The 18,932-nt window shown below is 41.3% G+C and overlaps 2 protein-coding genes across 4 annotated transcripts; both read left to right on the forward strand.

Moving 5' to 3' along the window:
• The first annotated feature begins 1,200 nt into the window (after positions 1 to 1,200).
• LOC129745424 (uncharacterized) lies at positions 1,201 to 18,794 on the forward strand. 3 transcript variants are annotated; one of them, XM_055738497.1, is made up of 4 exons: positions 1,201 to 1,299; positions 1,566 to 1,798; positions 1,858 to 3,837; positions 17,786 to 18,794. In XM_055738497.1, the coding sequence occupies exons 3-4, from the start codon at positions 1,921 to 1,923 to the stop codon at positions 18,467 to 18,469; spliced, it is 2,601 nt and encodes an 866-aa protein (XP_055594472.1). In that variant the 5' UTR covers positions 1,201 to 1,299; positions 1,566 to 1,798; positions 1,858 to 1,920; the 3' UTR covers positions 18,470 to 18,794. The 3 variants fall into 3 exon arrangements, with proteins under 3 accessions (XP_055594472.1, XP_055594471.1, XP_055594470.1); XM_055738496.1 differs by having other exon boundaries at positions 1,214 to 1,387; XM_055738495.1 differs by having other exon boundaries at positions 1,214 to 1,383.
• LOC129745426 (uncharacterized) lies at positions 6,041 to 10,466 on the forward strand. Its single transcript, XM_055738498.1, has 2 exons — positions 6,041 to 7,676; positions 9,043 to 10,466. The coding sequence occupies exons 1-2, from the start codon at positions 6,161 to 6,163 to the stop codon at positions 9,801 to 9,803; spliced, it is 2,277 nt and encodes a 758-aa protein (XP_055594473.1). The 5' UTR covers positions 6,041 to 6,160; the 3' UTR covers positions 9,804 to 10,466.
• Positions 18,795 to 18,932: the final 138 nt, after the last annotated feature.

Consider the following 18,932-nt stretch of genomic DNA (forward strand, 5'->3'; position numbering starts at 1 on the left):
CTTTAGAATTTACACTTCACTTATTATTTTTTACATTACTAGAACTTCACTTATTATTGAACATATAGAAAAATAAAATCCTCGTGAAATTGTTAATTGATTTGCCTCCATAGTAAATCTGTCCGTCCGTCCTCCCAATTCCAAATTCTGTAAAATAAAATTGCAGAATATTTAAATAACGAATAGTTATACAATGAAATATTTACTACTCACGTGTAATCAGCTTCTCCGTCACCTAAAATTCTCTTTCTAATGGCACAAGCTGTTGGATCCGCGCCATAGTGAATACTGTATTCTTTCACATAGATTTTACGTGAAAAAGTTATTCAGAGCTACGTGAACATCACATAGAATGCACCAAAATCCCTTTGTACTCGGTGGATCACTGGATTTTCACGTAATTCGAATGTGTCTTTGTTTTGACAGCGAACGGGTATGTGAATTTCACGTACGCATCAAATGAATTAGTATTAGCTTCTATAAGTGATTCACGTAAGTCAAGCCAAAATTCACGTAATGAGCGCCTACGTGAAAATCAAGGTGAATTTAACGTTTCTTTTTCGGATGAGTGTAGCAACGCAACGCAACGCAACGTTCCAATAAGATTGCGTTGCATTGCATTGGTATGTCATGCTGGCGCGACCTGTCACTTTGAAATTCCCTACAAATCATCACTTCTCTACATCTGATAATGCTTTGAATCGTCTCCTTTCTTTCCGGAGCCATCAAAAACTCATCAAATCACGACCCGGATTGCAAGAATGCCGAAATTTGAACCGACAAAATTCCTTGTTTTTTTGCCGGAACTAAGAATTTATGAAAATTTTCTCGCCGATTAAGATAGTTTTTTGTTTATTATCACAAGTTCGGACAGATTTTCGTACTATTGTGCGTAAAACCCGGAATCACTGCTTCAAATCGAGAAAAAACAATGTTCCTATTGGATTTCCTACTAGTCGCGCTACTAAACACATTGGCATCAGATTGGTCGCGCTACTCAAAGCAACCAGTATGACAGGTCTGCGCGATTTCCATGGAGATCAAATGAGAGCTGGTTAGTCGTGTGAACGTTGCGTTGTAGGTCGCGTTGCTAGTTGCTTCAGCATGACATCAGCCTTAGTGTATGTGCAATATAGCAGTCGATGATTGCAATGATTGCCCATTGCCCAGTTGCCATCAGCACGAGAAGAGAGAAAGCTTGATCAGTAATTCAGTTCCATCTTCGATTCGATCCCATACCGTCATCAGCGGCCATTCCGTCTGCTGCTGGGATTTTATTTTGCGTATGTCCAGTTAGCGGTAGTGTATAATTTTGATTTGATTGAAATTTGTAGGTGCTTCGTTTTTGTGTATTTCGGAATTGTCGCCTAAAATACTTCGTTTGTAGGTACCTTGCAGGGCGGTCTGTTCGGAGGGACACGGTCGAGTGAATTTCGCATTCGCGCTTCCTGAAATATCCCATCTCGCAGAGTACCAGGAAATTGTGTATACGCACGAAAACGGTCCGAAAGTTACGTTGATTGAGGGAAATTATTGATAATAGCTTTCTTTTCTTTTAAATGTAGTTCAGAGGCTTTTCCGGAAAACCAAATGATTGAATAATTAATACCTACCTATAAAATCAGTCAGAATGTGTTTGTAATAAGTGCATGTGGATTTTTATTCCTGTTTTACGTTAGAGAAGAAAAAGTGAAGTGTCCAGTTCGAAAAAATATCAAAATAATAGTAATTGTTGTAAAGTAATAATCGCGGGGAAAGTTTGATGGTTCTTCAGTAGAACAACAAAGGCGTTTTAAAGGTTAGAATGTTTTTGCGTTTCCTTTTTGTTCTGTAAAGCAATGTTTTTATCTTCCACAGAGAAGGACCTTGCATGTCATAAAGAAAGACACAGTTGAAAGAAGAGACGAAGGGAGGAACAAAATGGAAGATTCCCAACAGCTGCAGTTGTCGCTGATTCGCCGGCACAACCACAGTGGTGGCAGCAGCAGCATGAATCTAAAAAATTCCAGCGGATCATGCGATGGGAGCAGCGGTCATCTGGTAGATAGTGGTTACAATTCCTATTCGTTCAATGCTTCATCGTCTGTTGTCACTCGATCGGTGCTGGCCACGATCGACGAAGACAACGAAGCGGATTGTAGCTTTGAAGCTGAAAATGCTCTTAGAACTAGAGAAACCCCGCTCAAGATCAACAGTATACTTACTCCTACGACGGCGGCCAGTATTGAACAGATGTCAAACTTTCATCTGACTACACCCGATAGCAACTACAAAGAAAATATCTTCGTTAAACGCCGAGAGCTTGCCCGTAAACCTACTTGTCAGAATCTCTTCAATCAAATAACTCCTGAAAAATCCGGCGCTCGACTGTTTTCAACAACAGAAACACCTGTTTGCTCTGGAAGAAAGTCAGCCCTAGGAAGTATAACTCCCAGGAAAAACAAATTGACAGCCAAGCGAAAACTTTCCAGTTTCCGAGAAAAACTGTATTCGGATGGAGACGCGGATTTACTACGTTCATCTCCAGATTCGATCGATGAAGATTGCAAGCAGCTGGAACATGAAGAAATATCTCCAATTTTCCATGCGAAACGTAGACGAAACTCCGAAATCGATGATCTGATACGGTCAAGTACCCCGAAAACAGCTGGTTTCAAATCAAACTTTCATTTGGAATCCCAGGAAAACGTAAATTGGGGAGCCAATCGTCAGAACAAAATGACCGGGCCAAGAAACAAGCCGCTTACCTTGCGAAAGTTTCAGAGCTTCAGTCCTAGAAAAATGCATAGCTACCGTAAACCGGAATCAGTATTGCAGGAAAAGTCTGTCATGGTTAACAGAAAGGCACCTTTGCATCGTCAAAATTCATTTTTACAAAGCTCTCCAAGATCGAAGTTGAGTACCCCATCGAAAAGAATTATCGAAACTTCCTTGGAGCAAAGTTTTGAGCCGCCCGAGCATGAACTCACCCCAGCCAAACAGAACAATTTTACGGCTCTTCTAGAAGCACCAATTTTACCATCAGGATACTCAAAAGACCTCGAACAAGAAGTTTCTCAACTTCCATCTTTAGATGATTGCAGTTTTACTCCCAACAAAGCACAATCGCCGGATCAATCTACTTCCTATCACCCAGATTCCGTCCTTCGGGATTATCAAAACACTAGCATCAGTGCCTCCATAGTCTCGATAACTGAACCACTTTCTCCTTTCCCCATTTCCATCGCGCCACCCAAAACCCCTTCTTCCTTGAGCAAAACCACTCCGCGTAGATTGAAACGTCTATCTCGTGGAAGCTCCGCAAAGAAAGCGTCTTCCCCTAAACAAAAAATTCCCATAACGCCTCCGACAACTTTCCGGCGCTCTTACGTTGGAACCGAGCGGCTCAATATACTCAAACGGCTAAATGAAAACGATAAAGATGCATTGGAGCTAATCTTGGACTACCTAACGGATAGCGATCTCGTACGGGTGGTGGCCGTGTCCCGTGAATGGCAAGCTATTATCGAAAGCCATCGTCGTTCTTTCCGGCGCTTGCGAGAGCATCTGGACCGTGAAGCTCAAATCAAGGAGAACCTTGATCGCACGGGTTCATCCAATGCCAGTGTCACGAAAGAGCAGCTGCTGCTCCAACCGTTGGTAATGGTACCTCCTGGTGGTGCCAAAAACATTCGGCAGCCGTTCGGCACCTGCAACTCAATCGACCGCAGTGCTAGCTGCTTCAACAGTTCCTCCAACACAACCGGCGGTAGCGGGTTGTATGGAAATGTGCCCGGTTCGGTGCAGAAGTCGCCACCAGTAAGCCCCTCGAGAAGGAAGTTCCGGGATAACCAGAAGGTAAGTGAATTCAATGTCTTTTTTTATTGGCATCTTTCCTTTCTGTTTTCCCACATTAACATCTTAACGCTTAAGGTCGAAAAATATCAAAATTCATATAGCGATGTCATGCCACCATTTGAACCGAATTTCACAGACTTGGTCTAGTTGAAGTCTAGTCTAGAAGTGTCTCGTTTTAATTCCTAGGAATTTATTTCACCTCAAAACCAAAGAATTAAATATATAAAAACAAACCTTCTTTGAATATCATCCCTCTAAAGCCAAAGAAACCTAAAATGAGGCATTGATCATAAACTAAAAAAAATGTTTCATATTTTAAGATGACAACTTTCAAAGGGGGTTGTCCATACAAAGCTGTAATGTTTTAGTGAGATTGTCGCTATTTTACCTCGAATAGAGGTGATTTGTGTTGAGTAATTTTGGTGGCAACGGATGTTCAAGTGAAGTTTTAATATTTTTGTGTCGTGTCAATCAGGAATTTAGGAGGAAAAGTTTTTATTAATTTGGTGAAGAAAATGGAAGAACACCACAATTTGCAGTATAAAAAACTAGGTCGGAGGTCGGAAATAGGGGTCGTTCATATTGACTATTCACTGTTTTTGTGATATTATCGTTATTATGCGTCGGATTAACATGAAAATCCTTGATTTTAATTATTGTCCTGAAAGCCAAAAAAGGGGTTGCCCATACAAACTACACAATGTGTAGTTTTGGTTTTTATGGTACTTTTGTGAATAGGTATCAATCTGTAAATCCAGCATCTTTGCAAAAATTTCCCCTTTTTGCGCAAAAAGGGATTTTTATTATAAACAAAACACTGCGGGCATAATGTGATCTGTTTTATAGTATTGGTGACATCGCTAACTGTTGTGGTCATGACGGTCATGATGATCATGATGATGATGATAAGCCTGTTCAATAGCCAATTGAAATTGGTTTCAATCGATTTCGATTGGTAAATGGTTGTTCACTCAGGCAATGTTTTGGTCGAAACTAATCCAATTGACGTTCAATGAAGCCAATCGAAATCGATCGAAACCAGTCAAAACCGATCAAGCTCGGAGGCAGGATTCATTTCTATCGATTTCTATCACACTACCACACATGCAGCTGTTTACTGTCAAAAACAGCTGATTTGGTTTGTTGTGGCAAAATTATGAGAAGAAATGACAGTGGTGTCATTCGGTGCGGTGTTCTCTGTCGTGTGCTGAGTCGGTGGTGTTGTGCTTGTCGTGCTGAGTCGGTGGTGCTGTGTCAGTTGTGCTGGTCGGTGGTGCTTGTCGGTGGTGCTTGTCGGTGATGCTGTGTCAGCCATTCTGGGTCGGTGGTGCTGTGCCAGGTATTCTGAGTCGGTGGTGCTGTGCCAGTGAAAGTGATGGCGGTCGATGTCATGTCAGCGGTGCTGTGCTAGAAGTGCTGTGTTAACCGTCATCAGACATACAGAGCCCCTGCCCGGGGGGTGAAAAAAACGACAGTTTTATGCGAAATTTAACCGTTAAAGAAACATACACCCAAATTAAATAAATTATTCAATTGAAATTCTTTTTTTGTTTATTATTATTTCTCCTGCTTTCCTATCTGCCCTATCGTAACCATCACCTGTGATTCCACAAATTGACTTAATGTTCCTCCCATGCTACCTCTTTTGTCCCTTTTATGCTGCTTCCGACGCAGCCTCCATCATTTGAGGAGAGCGTATAGTTACGGGTGTTTTCTTCTTGTCCGGACTCTGAGGGGCCTCTCCCGCAGCATTCCCGCCTATTTGGGCAGATCTCGTAACTTCTGGGAGATTTCAGGGCTTTAAGTTCGGTACCGCTATGACCTGGGGGAGGACCGTCGGGGTGATGTACCATCTCTATGACGTTAGACACTGGCTGGAACCCTCTAAAATTTTCTCCTATTTTTTTATTATTTGCATTTCTTTATTTTGTATCTAGGTTGACCATGCAATTCGTTTGCTCGCTACCTCGTCATTAAAAGTACACAGCTGAATAAGAGAATGACAACAACTAAGCGCATTAGTATTAGTGTCTGGCTGTTCATTCAGCAGCCTGATAGAAATCGATCGAAGTCAATTGGAAAAACAGCTGATCAGCTGTCAATCCATTTTAATTGATTTCGATTGAGTTCTGTTGAACACACCTGATGATCATGATGATGTTGGCCAGGATGATGATGTCGGTTTTTGTAAAGATGGGACATGTTTAGTTTTTTTGTTATTCTGAAGCGTCCCCCATTTTTAACTGATATGTTTCACGATATGCACTCTAGATAAGATAAACGTGTTCTGAAAAGTGTGTTGTTAAGTTTAAACTTAAAGGAAATGTCGAGGACGGAAAACTATCTGGCACTTTGCCTGCTGGACGCAGTAGAGGATCAGAATTTGGATTCGATGAGAGCTCTGCTGGAGCACCACAAAGCCAATCCCAATGTGATGGTTTTAGACCGAAATGTGGCCCCGGTACATTTAGTGATCGGTATGGAGAATGTGACGTTGGCCGAAACAGCCACTCGATTGATGATGGAACATGGGGCTGATCCAAACTTACGTTCCCAGGAAGAAGGAATGACTCCGTTGCATGTGGCCGCACATCTTGGCCGTGCAGGAATAGTACAGTGCCTGTTGAAGTTCGGAGGAGATTTGGGGATTCGAGATGATGATAGAAAGACTCCTATCGAATATGCAATCGAAGAGGGACACTTCGAAGTGATAAAGGTTATGCAGAATTGGGTATTTGAACAGAAATTCGAACAGAAGCGGCAACGAGTGATCATGGATCAACAACAAAATGCTAATGGAGGGTACATTAAATGCCTCGGCGGTTACTTGAGAGTAACAACACCCACTAAAAATTGCCTATCAACTATACAAAAGCTAGACGAGAATAAACTGACACCGAATCGGATTCATTATAATTTTGATGCAACTTCACCGTATTACATCAATATTACTCATCGGAATAAACAGACTAAGGCTAAGCGAATTGACAATATAAGTACACAAACAGTTCCATTGAATCAAACAGAGCAAAAGGAAGAGTTAATAGAAATAATAGAAAGTCCAGATGAAGATGACAACATTGTTGTAGGTCGCAAAAACTTATTCGAATTAACAGAGCGAAATTTGGCGAACTTCAGTAGGAACATGACGAACTCCGGTCGCAGGTCTTCTTTTATTGAATGTTGGAGGGATAAGATAGCAGCACTCAGAGATAGAAACAAACTAAGCACAAAACTTGAAGATATTGAAAGGATTCTATCGGGCATCTCGGATACCAGCTTCCATGAAACTATTCTTGATCGAACAGTAGAAGATCAATCCCCTGGTTCACATGGCTCACCTCCACGAAGCCCAGAATCAGATCAAAACAGTTCCTTCAAAACTGCAGTGGAGCACGTGGCTCAAAAATTGGAAGACAGTCTCCGAACAAATGAATTCGCTCTTGTACTTTGCCCATCTCCAGAAGCTCCTTCCATAAAAGTAACTCCTCCCACCACCCTTGATCGTATTGTACAAATTACCGAAGAGTACGTACACACAGACGACGAAGCTGGATTGGTTTTCTACGAGAAAAAGTTCCTTACTGTTACCTCGACCAATACTGATACAGCAGAAAAAAGGCAAAGGAATCCATCAATGTCTAGCCAATCGACGGCCATCACCTTGCCACCGTTAGACTACGACACCGATGCACTGCGAGCAGAACTGACCAACTTCGGAGAACCTCCAGGACCCATTACAGTCCACACCAAGAAATTGTATTTGAAAAAGCTGGTTAAATTCAAACGAGATCCCGAACGGGCTTTGGCAGCATTGTCAAAAGATAAAAAGCAAACTAGTGAGTAGCGTTTATTCTGATATCCATGCTTTGATACAGGGTGTTTGAAGAGTGCGGAAACAAATTCAAGTTAATTCACAACATACACACGAAATGCATGTTAATGTTTTTTTTTGTAACTTCGACATGGTTCATTCAAAATTTAGTTTAGTCCCCCCACAATCATTAGTCATTTAACGTCAATGTGGTGGTAAGAAAAGTGTACCTCATTGACTTAACGTATCCTTTCACCACAAAATGCTTGTAAATTCGGGTGTTAGTGACCAAATATTAAGCTTTACACGAATTAAATGCTTCCTCTTTGAGTTCAAATGTGTTTTTATTCTCAGTTTTAATAAAAAGTTACATAATTTACCGAAACAATCAGCGTTTTTTAAAACCACAATTATGGGTCATAATTGTAGCCCGTAACAATTATTAGTCAAATTGCTCACAATTATTAGTCTCATAGAAGTCACATGGCAACACCCAAATATAAAAATAAAAATCAACCCGTTTCTGGGAAACATTTAGGGGCATTCTTTGATTGTATAAATTCAAGGGGCATTTGAGTTGAGCTATAGCAACCAAGAAATGTTTTGCTTTGCTAGCAAAAAAGTGACTCATGATTGTGTGAAATTTGGTAGATGTTGTAACAATTATGGGTCAATTTTATTTTGCAAATTATTTTGAAATTTCGCGTTTTATTCGCTCAGTTTCATTTGGAAAACGTAAACTCGTCCTTTTTGCTTATATGAGGCTTATTTATTTTGTTGGAATTTTTCAAATACCCACATAAGAGGCTTAACGGTTTAAGATGTCAACCTTATAACATTGGAAATTTTTGCGATAGTTCAATAGATAATTATTAACGTATGACAAAAACTATTCAAACAGCAATTTTACTGTTATCAAGCGCACACATTGTATTTGTAATGCATTTTGATAATATTATCGATAAACTAGAAATAGTAGTATGGAAAAAATTATTTTAGTTCAGTAGATATCAGCAGTTCAAATTACCGGTGACTAATAATTGTATGTGACCCATGACTGTGGAGGGATGTATTAATCGCAGCGACTAGATTGGACTGCGCACTCGTGACTTCGACATTTGTGCGAACTTGTACATTTGTGCGACCTGTCAAATCAGTATAAAATCTGTCGAAGTTCTACACGCTAACCGCTTCTCAGTCAACCTTTGTACGGATAACAGCGACTATAAAACATTTCACGAAATCCAATTTTCAATAAAAGAGATAATATATGTATTGTTTTTTTACGATTTTTCAAACACCCTATTAATCAAAGTAGCTCAAAATGTTAGGATCTGTAATCGTGCGTCATTTTCGTTTCTCTAAATTTTTCTTTGCCCGACCATGTCCAGACTACTCGGTGGAGCTACAGGCCAGTATCCGCCGAGAGGAAGTGTTTCGCCAGATCGCCGAGTGTGGTGCATTGGAGCAGGAAATGTCCACCGAGTTTACAACAGCCAACGATAAAACATGGCGCGAAGGTCATCTAAAAAAAAGTTTCATCTACCTCTTGATCGATCCAAGGATTTCGGAAAATCTCCCAGCACAGCAGAATATAGTTGATCGGCACGATCTATGGAAAAGGTTTCTCCAGTCAATATTCTACGTTGGTAAAGGAAAGAGTAGTCGCCCCTATTGTCATTTGTACGACGCTATGAAGCTGTACCACCAAAAATCAGCCGGCAAATCAAATCTCCAACCGCCTCCCGCCACGACCGCACAACTGCAGATTGAAGAAGAGAAAATTATTTTCCAGAGTGAAGATCGCATTGAACGCTTTTGTCGTACGGCGAAAATTCTTAACCGTAAGCAAATGAATGACAGCCAAAAGTTGAATCGTATCATCGATATATGGCGATCCCAGCATGGAGTAATCTGTCTGCACGTCTTCCACAACATAATGCCGGCTGAGGCCTATACACGGGAAGCGGCCATCATCGATGCTATTGGGATACACAATCTGACCAATCTGAAGCGAGGTGATTACTACGGCAAGACGCTGTCGTGGCCGATGAAAAGGCGAAAGCAGCTCGGTATTCTGCTGCTGTACAAAGCAATGTTGATCTTCTTAGCTGAAGGAGAAACTCAGTTACTGCCCAGTGATCTGATATAGAGAAAAAAAAACTGCAACTGGTCAATTTCGAAAGATATGTAAATAATGCAAAGCGTAAACTATAACATTTATGAAGAACAAATTGTACTCAAAGTGATTAAATTGTTTTATAGAAAAATGTATAATTGTGTGTATTATTCTGAATAACTTTAGATTTATCAACCTAGCAACACAAACATAATCTATTACATGTCTAAATCTTGTAGAGGCAATTTTTATCATTTTTATAAAAAATACAACTGTCGTTTTCAATGCTCTAAAACCAATAGAAAAAATCATTTAAGAAGAGAACGCTCATTATGAGGGGCGGTTTCTAAGAGAATGGGAACTCGCCGGTAGACTATACCAATACATAAACAGCTTCCTATCGAACCGCACTATCCAGGTTTTTATCAATAACTGTCTTTCCAACCCAAAGCCAATATTCACAGGGGTACCACAAGGATCAGTAATCTCTCCTACCCTCTTCCTTATCGCAATCAATTCTATCTTTAAAATCATCCCCGATCACACTAAGATCCTAGTCTACGCAGACGATATCACATTAGTCTCGATATCTCCTTTCGCACGCTTAGCACACAATAGACTACAAATGACGCTGGACAAAATAGCCAGCTGGGCACCCAGAACGGGTTTCCTATTCTCTCCTGACAAGTCCAAACTCCTCCACCTGGAAGTTTTCCCGGTTTCAGTATTGGAACAATAGAGAATTTTTTCCAGGGCTCAGGAATGTTGGTCCGATGGAAAATATCGTTGAAAACCGCCAAAAGTTTCTTTTTAGAATTGAGCGGCAGATTTTTTAACACCTTGTAGCTGATGCCATCAATCCCTGGAGCTGTATCAGCACCATTTTTGATAACCTCTTCCAAATCAGGTAAGAAAAAGTAATTGGAGGAATCATGGTTTTGACAGTTACAATCATCGAAGCTAATATGCTGTTTCGCATTTGATGGAGGGGCAAGTTTATCCAATATTCCGTGAATTATTTTTTCATCCCTCAATTGACCATAACTTCCTGAAGATCTTCCCTTGAAACTTCGTCCCATTTTCCAGAGTGTGGTAATAGACGTCGACGCGTTCAGTTCATCGCATTTTTTTTTCCAAGCACTTCGTTTCTTTTCTTTCAGCATTTGTTTAAATTTTACTTCAGCGGCCAAGTATTCGTTATAGCTTTCCAAGTCCAGAAATCTCCTCCAGACTCTAAACTTGTGTCGTCGGGTTGCACCCATTGCAGTGAGTTCCGAATCCCAATAGGGTTGTGGGATATGAGGTACCTTCCAAAATGGCTTTGGTGGGGGGCTCGATTCTTGCAAACTATTCCACATAGCTTGAAAGAACTCTTCGTAATCAGTGCTTGCTTCTAGAGTTTCTGTTTTTTCATGCATAGTGTCAGCGAATTTTTCCCAATCGACTTTTTTATAGTTGAGTGTTGTTTTTCTGTGTACCACTGGTTCTTCTGTCCCAAAAGAAATCGGAACATGATCGCTGCCATGAGGATGTTCTAATGTTGTCCATTGGAAGTTGAAGCCTAGTCCTGAAGACACGATTGACAAGTCAATAGCACTTGGGGATCGATGTACGTCGAACCTTGTAAAACTCCCATCATTCAAAATAACGAATCTCGATTCTTCCATCGCAGCAACTAAGTTATCTCCCATTCGATTATTTGTGCTATTTCCCCATGAACTGTGTTTCGCATTCCAATCACCAGCTAGAATGCATGGCTGTGGAAGGCTATCGAAAAACGTTTCCAGTGCTCCTTGTGTTACTAAGGCGTGTGGGTGTATGTACAGCGATATTATCGTTAGCTCTCCAATTTTAGTACGAAGTTGACATGCAGCAGCATGAATACCCTCAGGCATTTTAAGTTCGACTCTTCTAGGTTTCCACTCTTTCCTGGCAGCTACCAGAACTCCCATGGAATTGCTTTGGTGGTCTTTCCGAAAAACGTGATAGCCTGGAAGATGGAACTGTGATGAAGCATCGAGGTGGGTTTCTGACAGACATAATATTGTTGATTCGGTTTCATTCAAGAGCTTAATGATACTTGCCATTTTGTTACTTGCCCCCCTACAATTCCATTGTAGAAATTGTAAGGGAACTTCAGGAACCGGGAGGACCAGGGCGATTCATTATAACCGCAGCGAATTTATCAGGTGTTGTACATTTTTGGAAACTATTTCCGACAGGGCCTGTTTCAGGAAATCCTCAGCATCGACTATGTTATCCTGCGACGCTTCCAATACATCCGTAATCGCCTTCGAGATAGCCTCAGAGCATACACTGCTCTGAATAACACTATTTACTTCATCCTCAATATGCACCTCCAACAATGGAAGGGAATCGTCAGGACATCTTCGTTTGTTGGTTTGCATTTTACCGGTGGATTGCGTTTCGGTTTGTTGATTTGAGTTTAGATTATCTTCATTTGAAGTTGGTGAACTGTTGTTGCTCACAGCATTCTGAGTGCTTACGAGAGATGTGAACCAGTCTCGTGAGCCCTGAGAAAACGTATCGATGCGTTTTTGTTCAGCTTCCTTGCGTTGCTTTATTTTGGGACAAGCTTTATTATCGTTTGCTCGGTGCTCCCCATAGCAATTCACGCATTTGGGATGAGCATTATCACACTCATGGGTTTCGTCACCAATCTCACTTGCAGTACATTGATTACATCGTTTCTTGCTGCGACAGTTTTTTTCTCCATGCCCTAGACGCCAACAACGTCTGCACTGCCGAACGGGGTAAATGTAGGTTTTAATTCCGTACAGTACCTTATTCAATTCGATGTGACTGGGCAGAGTTTGTCCAGAAAAGGTTACAATTACAGTGGTTAGCGGCACGTCGTTTCCATCAATCTTCTTCTTTATTCTTCTTATTTCGATAATGTCCGGGTTATTACTTTGCATCATCTTCATTTTGTCGAAAGCAACGGCCGATTCCAAATCTTGATCATCCACTTCCAGTTCAATGTGAGCCACACCAAGGGTTTCTACAAGACGTTGAGGAACCGTAAAACGCACATTGGATGATTTTATTGAAACGAGTTTATTTGCGGCATCTGCTGTTTTCATCAGTATCTTCAGCTTACGCTTAGACAATGGGGTTGCCTTTACGTAGTCTTCATCAAAAAGACGGATGATTTTTTTCGAAATTGTCGACGGTGGTAAATTGGAATCATCTTTGGATTCCGCAATCACGACAAACGGGCCCGGAAATGATAACGGATACTGTCTAATTCTCCGAACACGTTCGGTTTCAACAACCGTTTGTGGTGGATCATCTTCCATTATATAGCGTGGTTTAATAGAACAAAGCCAAGTCAAACAAAGGCAAAAGCTATCAGACTTGGGGAGAAACGCGACTGTATCTCACCAAGGTTCATATCGCCCTATAGCGCTAGCTTCTTGTTTAAGGAAAAGTTTCGAGAATATGGTTAAAGCGAGGATCGAATGGTTCATAGAGCACAATTCTTTAATGTCGAATGCACTAAATGGATTCCGAAAAGGAAAGGGAACTCTAGATGCTCTTCATAAGCTTACTGACGAGATTCAGTTAGCTTTCCACAAAGAAGAGTTTGTAGTAGCATGTAGCATTGATATTCAAGGAGCGTATGACAACGTTCAACCTGATGTTTTAGTTACGCAGATGAGATCGCTGAATATCGCAGAATGTTTGGTTAAAATGGTGTACGAGTTGTTTCGAGAACGCCATCTACTTGTTTCCCTCGATGACCACAATGTAATTCAACGATTCACATGGATAGGCCTACCACAAGGCTCCCCGCTGAGCCCTCTATGTTTCAACATTTTTATCAATGGGCTGTTCAATGTACTCATTCCTGATGTTACTTTCATTGATTTTGCTGATGATATTACAATAGCCGCTCGCAAGCCAAACATAGAAAATACAATCGCGGCAGTACAATTAGGCATTAACCACGTTGTCAACGGCATTGATAACCTAGGCCTATCTGTAGCTGCTTCTAAGTGTGGAGTGACCGTTTTCTCGAAACGAAGCTATAATCGGAATCTGATAACCCAGATATCAGTCGGAGAAGTGAATCTGCATTATTCGCCGACAATGAAACTATTAGGTCTCTACCTTTCCAGCTCACTTTCATGGCACACACATGTCCAATACGTTAAACGGCGTGCAGCTGTTTATATGAATTTCATGCGGTCCGTAGCCGGACAATGTTGGGGTGCTGACCCTGCAGCGCTGATCACCATTTTCAAATCATGCATTCGGCCAGTACTTGAGTATGCTACAATATTCATGTGCGATGCAAAGGTAGAAGACACCATAGTGTTGGACCGGATTCAATGGGCTTGCATTCGAATAGCATTAGGATCTACGAAAACTACCCATACTGGTTCGCTCGAGGTGCTGAGTGGGCTGATGCCTCTGAGTACTAGGAGAGACATGGCAGTAATGAAATTCGTCGAAAGAAGGTACTCTAACGCAGACTGGAATACGCAATATGTGCAAACTACGTTAAGAGGCAATATGAATAGTTGGATTCGGAAAAAAATTCTACAGCTCACAAGATTTGCTCGATACCTTACACCTTTTCATACTCTACCCTGTTTTGCTTTTGAGCGAAGGGTACAACAAAAAAAACTCGATATCGATTTGACAGTACACAACAAACAATGTGGTTCGAGCGCGGCCGAAGTAGTGCAAGAACACCTGGCTAGAAAATATAGTGGATTTACACTGTATGCAACAGACGGCTCCAAAGATTGTCGTTTCGCTGGCTTTGCGGTAGTCAACAGCCAGTTTGAAGCAATATCGCAAATCAAAACACCACTTGAACTATCAATCTTTTTCATCGAGTTTTTGGCGCTCCTGCATGCGGTGAGAAGTTTAACAGAACCCTCTGTAGGCAAGTATGTTATCCTAACGGATAGCCTGAGTTGTTTAAAAAGCCTTCAGAACTGCAAAATTAACACCTATACGCCGTACTTATGGTTTGAGCTAAAGAAGACGGTTCAAATGGTAGAAGATCTTGGTTCAACCGTTACTTTCCTCTGGGTTCCAGCACATAAAAGTATTCCAATCAATGAAGCTGCAGATCAAGCAGCTAAAGCAGCTGGACAATGTGGTTCCGTACTTAGTTACCCACTATCCAGCATCGATGTCAACTTTCCGTGCAAAGTGCGTGCTTTGGAAGCATGGCAAATCTCTTGGGACAGCGGCATTAAAGGTAGATTTTGTCACAACCTTCTACCACATGTTTCAACAATACCATGGTTCTCTGGATACAGCTTAACTCGGCGGGAGGTGGTTATTTTATCAAAACTTATATGTAATCACTCTCGTATCCCGTCACACCTTTTTCGCAATAACATCATTGAGAGAGACACATGTGAGTGCGGAGAATCTCCAGCAACACCGGACCATCTTATATTCACCTGCAGCAGGTTCGAGGGTCAACGCAGAAATATGTGGCAAACTATTATATCCGAAGGGATGATTCCCGATCTTCAGACTATCCTGAAAAACATGAACTTGAAAATTATGAAAAGCATCGCAGATTTCATCGAGTCGGCCAAGATTGATATTTAATGTTTAAATGTTTTTTTTAAGTTCTCACTAAGCTTGGTCAAACAATGGCAACAAGAGACCAGATAGATTAATTAATAAAAAAAAAAAAAAAACTCCTCCACCTGGGCCCTAACAGAAAGAAACTTTAAAAGCTCCCTCCTTTAAAACTACTTAACCAAGCCATTCCCTTCGTCCACTCCATCCGACTTCTGGGTGTTTGGATTGATGATCGACTGAATTTCTCAACTCATCTCAATCATGTCAGAAAAAGCACAAAAACGACCAACATACTTCGTATCCTGAGTAAAACCCCAAGTCATGCCAACCGCGACTCCCTCCTAAGATTTGTCCATGGATGGATACTCCCATCAGTACTCTACGGACTTGGTTTCATCAGTAGGTCCGGCCCACGTCTCTATAATAAACTAGAACCCTTATACAACGGATTCATAAGAATAGTTGGTTCCGCCTTCGACACAAGCCCAATTGTATCTGTTATGGCTGAAAGTGGCCAGCTTCCCTTCAGATATCTAGTGCCCGAACATCTAACATTCAAATCTCTCCGTTGGCTCGCCATCGGAGGTAACAGCGATGCTCCATTAGTATCTCGCACCAACACTCTACTCCTAGAACTTACTAACTCCACCCTTCCATCCATCTGCCAAAGAAGAACTCCCGCCTTTCGGTATTGGACCAAGAAAACACCATCCGTCGATCTGTCCCTGTCCCTTAATATCAAAGCCGATCAATACTCTAGCACAGTCCTACCCCACTTCTACCAACTCCTCGACAGAAAATACAAGACGACCACCCACATATACACCGACAGCTCTAAGACTATTGACGACAGAGTCGGTTGTGGCATTGATCACCCCTCCGATAAACGAAGCATCGCCTTACCAACCCAGTGCTCCGTTTTCAGCGCCGAAGCATATGCCGTATTGAACGCCCTCCAGAATACCCTACAAAACCATTCAACATCTCTAACTCTAACATCTCTAAGCCGCATCCAAGGGCAATTCTAAACACCCCTGGATTTCATCCATAGCAAGCGACGCTTTAAACAAAAAAGCTACCCTAGTTTGGATTCCTGGACACGCCGGCATACCCGGCAACGAATCTGCAGACCGGCTGGCCTCAATAGGTGCCAATCTCACCCCATCACAAATATCTATCCCTCAACAAGATGCCTATCGTTACACCTCCAACAAACTTTCCCTAGCCTGGAAGAGAAACTGGGCAAACAACCGGACGGCCAAACTAAGTGAAGTGAAGAACTGCCCCCGAAAATGGATCGACCGGAAATCCCCAGGGAGAGAACTGCCCTAACCCGTTTACGGATTGGCCACACCAGGCTAACTCAGTCCTATCTTCTTGACAGGGACAACCCTCCCATCTGCCCTTCGTGCAGTTGTGTTGTCTCCGTCAAACACATCCTTGTTGATTGCTCTATACACGAGGAGCACAGAGCAGCACATCAATTAGCTAGCAGCTTAAGGCAAATACTTGCCAATTGCCCCGACGAAGAGAAAAAGCTAATAAGTTTCCTTGCAAGTACAAAACTCTTGCCCGAAATTTAAGCGAAAATAGGGAAGAATGACACTCCGTGTTAAACTCCCATAACAAAAAAAAAATGATGGGCGGTTTGAATGAACGCATATGAGTCGTTCTCAGTTTCACTGATCAAGGTCTTAGAGCGATGTATTTAATGCCTCAGAGAGGGATGATAAATTTAATTACAGATCACATGGAAAGATTTCCATAGAGTGTTTAGTATAGATTCTTGACCAGTTCATCTGACAGTTTTGTTATTTTCGAGCAGTTTCGTGAATCATATATTTCGATTGGCATGGACATTTTTATTCTAGATGAGGTGTATTGTGAAGTGCTTTTTCGTACTTGACCAAATGCTTCCAAATTATGTTATTACTTTAAAGCAGAGTGGCCAATCATTCTGGAAAGTCGTGCAATGCGGAAAAAAGTCGGGATTTAAAATTCATCAGGAAAATGCGGGAATAATCGGAAATTCTTCCAAAAAATCAGAAACTTTTGGCTCAGCTGCAGTACATATATTTTTGTGCTTAAAATGCTCCAGGATAACTGAAAAATTTTTGAAACTAATATTCAAACCATTCTCTAAAAACATAACTCGTTTCTTCGAGCAACTCAAAAATGATAAAGTGTGCTTTACCGATGGGTCCCTAATGGAGGAATCAACGGGATTTGGAGTGTTCGAGGAAATATTAGCAAAGCAATTGCTAATATCTTTTTAATGTCAACTCCTGTTTCATATATGCCACATGATAAGTGATGAAAAACTGATCATAATAGCAAAACTTAAGTATAAAATTTTATTTCTGCTTCTTATGTTTAAATTTTCCTTATGAGTTTATTTAAAAGAATCCATCTGACTGTTTTACTTCCTCATTTCACAGATTGCTTCACATTTAAAGAAATCGGAAAGACTGAAACCCTGTCCGCGATGTGAGAAACCTAGCCGGATAGTCCTTAGTAAATCCACTCTTCGGTTGGCCCTGACCACCGGTAAGCTCACGTCCGCTGCCTTGGCCAAGCTAGAGAAATCTTACACGTTACCTGATCCGATCGTTGGCGGTACTGATAGTTGCAACACTACAAAACAGGGAGATTTAGTTTCGGAAACTGTCGCTTTGGAGAACAGCCAACTGTCGCCGAATGAGTCCATTCGAATTCGGCGCAATCTATTCTCGACAAGCCTGTTGGCGCGGTCTTGCACCGTAGACGGTCAAACTCCTAGGGATACACGTCGACGCAGCAGTAGAATATTGCAGGAAACGCCGTTGACCAGCGCCAATTCCTTACTGGACAAAAAGAATCTCAGGAATCGTCGCCAATCCACCAGTGAAATAATGTGCACTGGAAAATCAACGGTGACCAACGATGAATCCCAATCCGATTACGCTATGTGCAGTGGCAAAAGCTGTGGGTTCGTTTTCTGTATTAAGTGCCTGTGTGAGTATCATCCGGATGCAGTGTGCAAGGATTTGGCGCCAAATTCACCGAGCAAGGAGGAAGAACCGGTGCACAATGTTGCATGTAGCAAACAGAGTCGGCGATCTTTACATAGATTGAGAAAGTAGTAATTTTATGTCCAGGGGTAACTCTATAAACCCAAAGGTATTTTAATTGTTTTATAAACAGACATTAATTTATTGCTAGCACCCGTTTTTAGCCTGTAAGTTTTCACGTACCCTGTTTTCCCAGTATGTATGTCTGTCTCTTTTATATGCCTTTTTAGAAGGATTTTTCCTTTCAGTGAGATTGTATTAATTTTGTTTTTTTAATTCTTTACATATGCACAATTATTTAATTGAAGAGACAAATTAACCATCATTAGAATCTTAATATATTTCAATCTGTGTAATTTTCTTATAATAATTATGAGCAATGTGCTTCGGTATATTCTCACAACTGTCTGTCTAATTAAAAAGACTTTTCGAAGAATCCCAATTTTTAAGCATTATGAACAATTAGTTTTTAAGTCTTTCAATTTTGTAAGCTCGAACTGTGTCTTCTAGCTGAAGCCGGAAGAACACTTACATA

The sequence above is a fragment of the Uranotaenia lowii genome, chromosome 2 (genome assembly GCF_029784155.1).
Source record: "Uranotaenia lowii strain MFRU-FL chromosome 2, ASM2978415v1, whole genome shotgun sequence".
Lineage (NCBI taxonomy): Eukaryota > Metazoa > Arthropoda > Insecta > Diptera > Culicidae > Uranotaenia > Uranotaenia lowii.

Coding starts and splice junctions, on each gene's coding strand:
- LOC129745424 (XM_055738497.1), top strand. CDS start 1,921: ATGGAAGATTCCCAACAGCTGCAGTTGTCGCTGATTCGCCGGCACAAC. Junction 3,838..17,785: donor AGTTCCGGGATAACCAGAAG/GTAAGTGAATTC, acceptor CTCATTTCACAG/ATTGCTTCACATTTAAAGAA.
- LOC129745426 (XM_055738498.1), top strand. CDS start 6,161: ATGTCGAGGACGGAAAACTATCTGGCACTTTGCCTGCTGGACGCAGTA. Junction 7,677..9,042: donor AAAAGATAAAAAGCAAACTA/GTGAGTAGCGTT, acceptor GACCATGTCCAG/ACTACTCGGTGGAGCTACAG.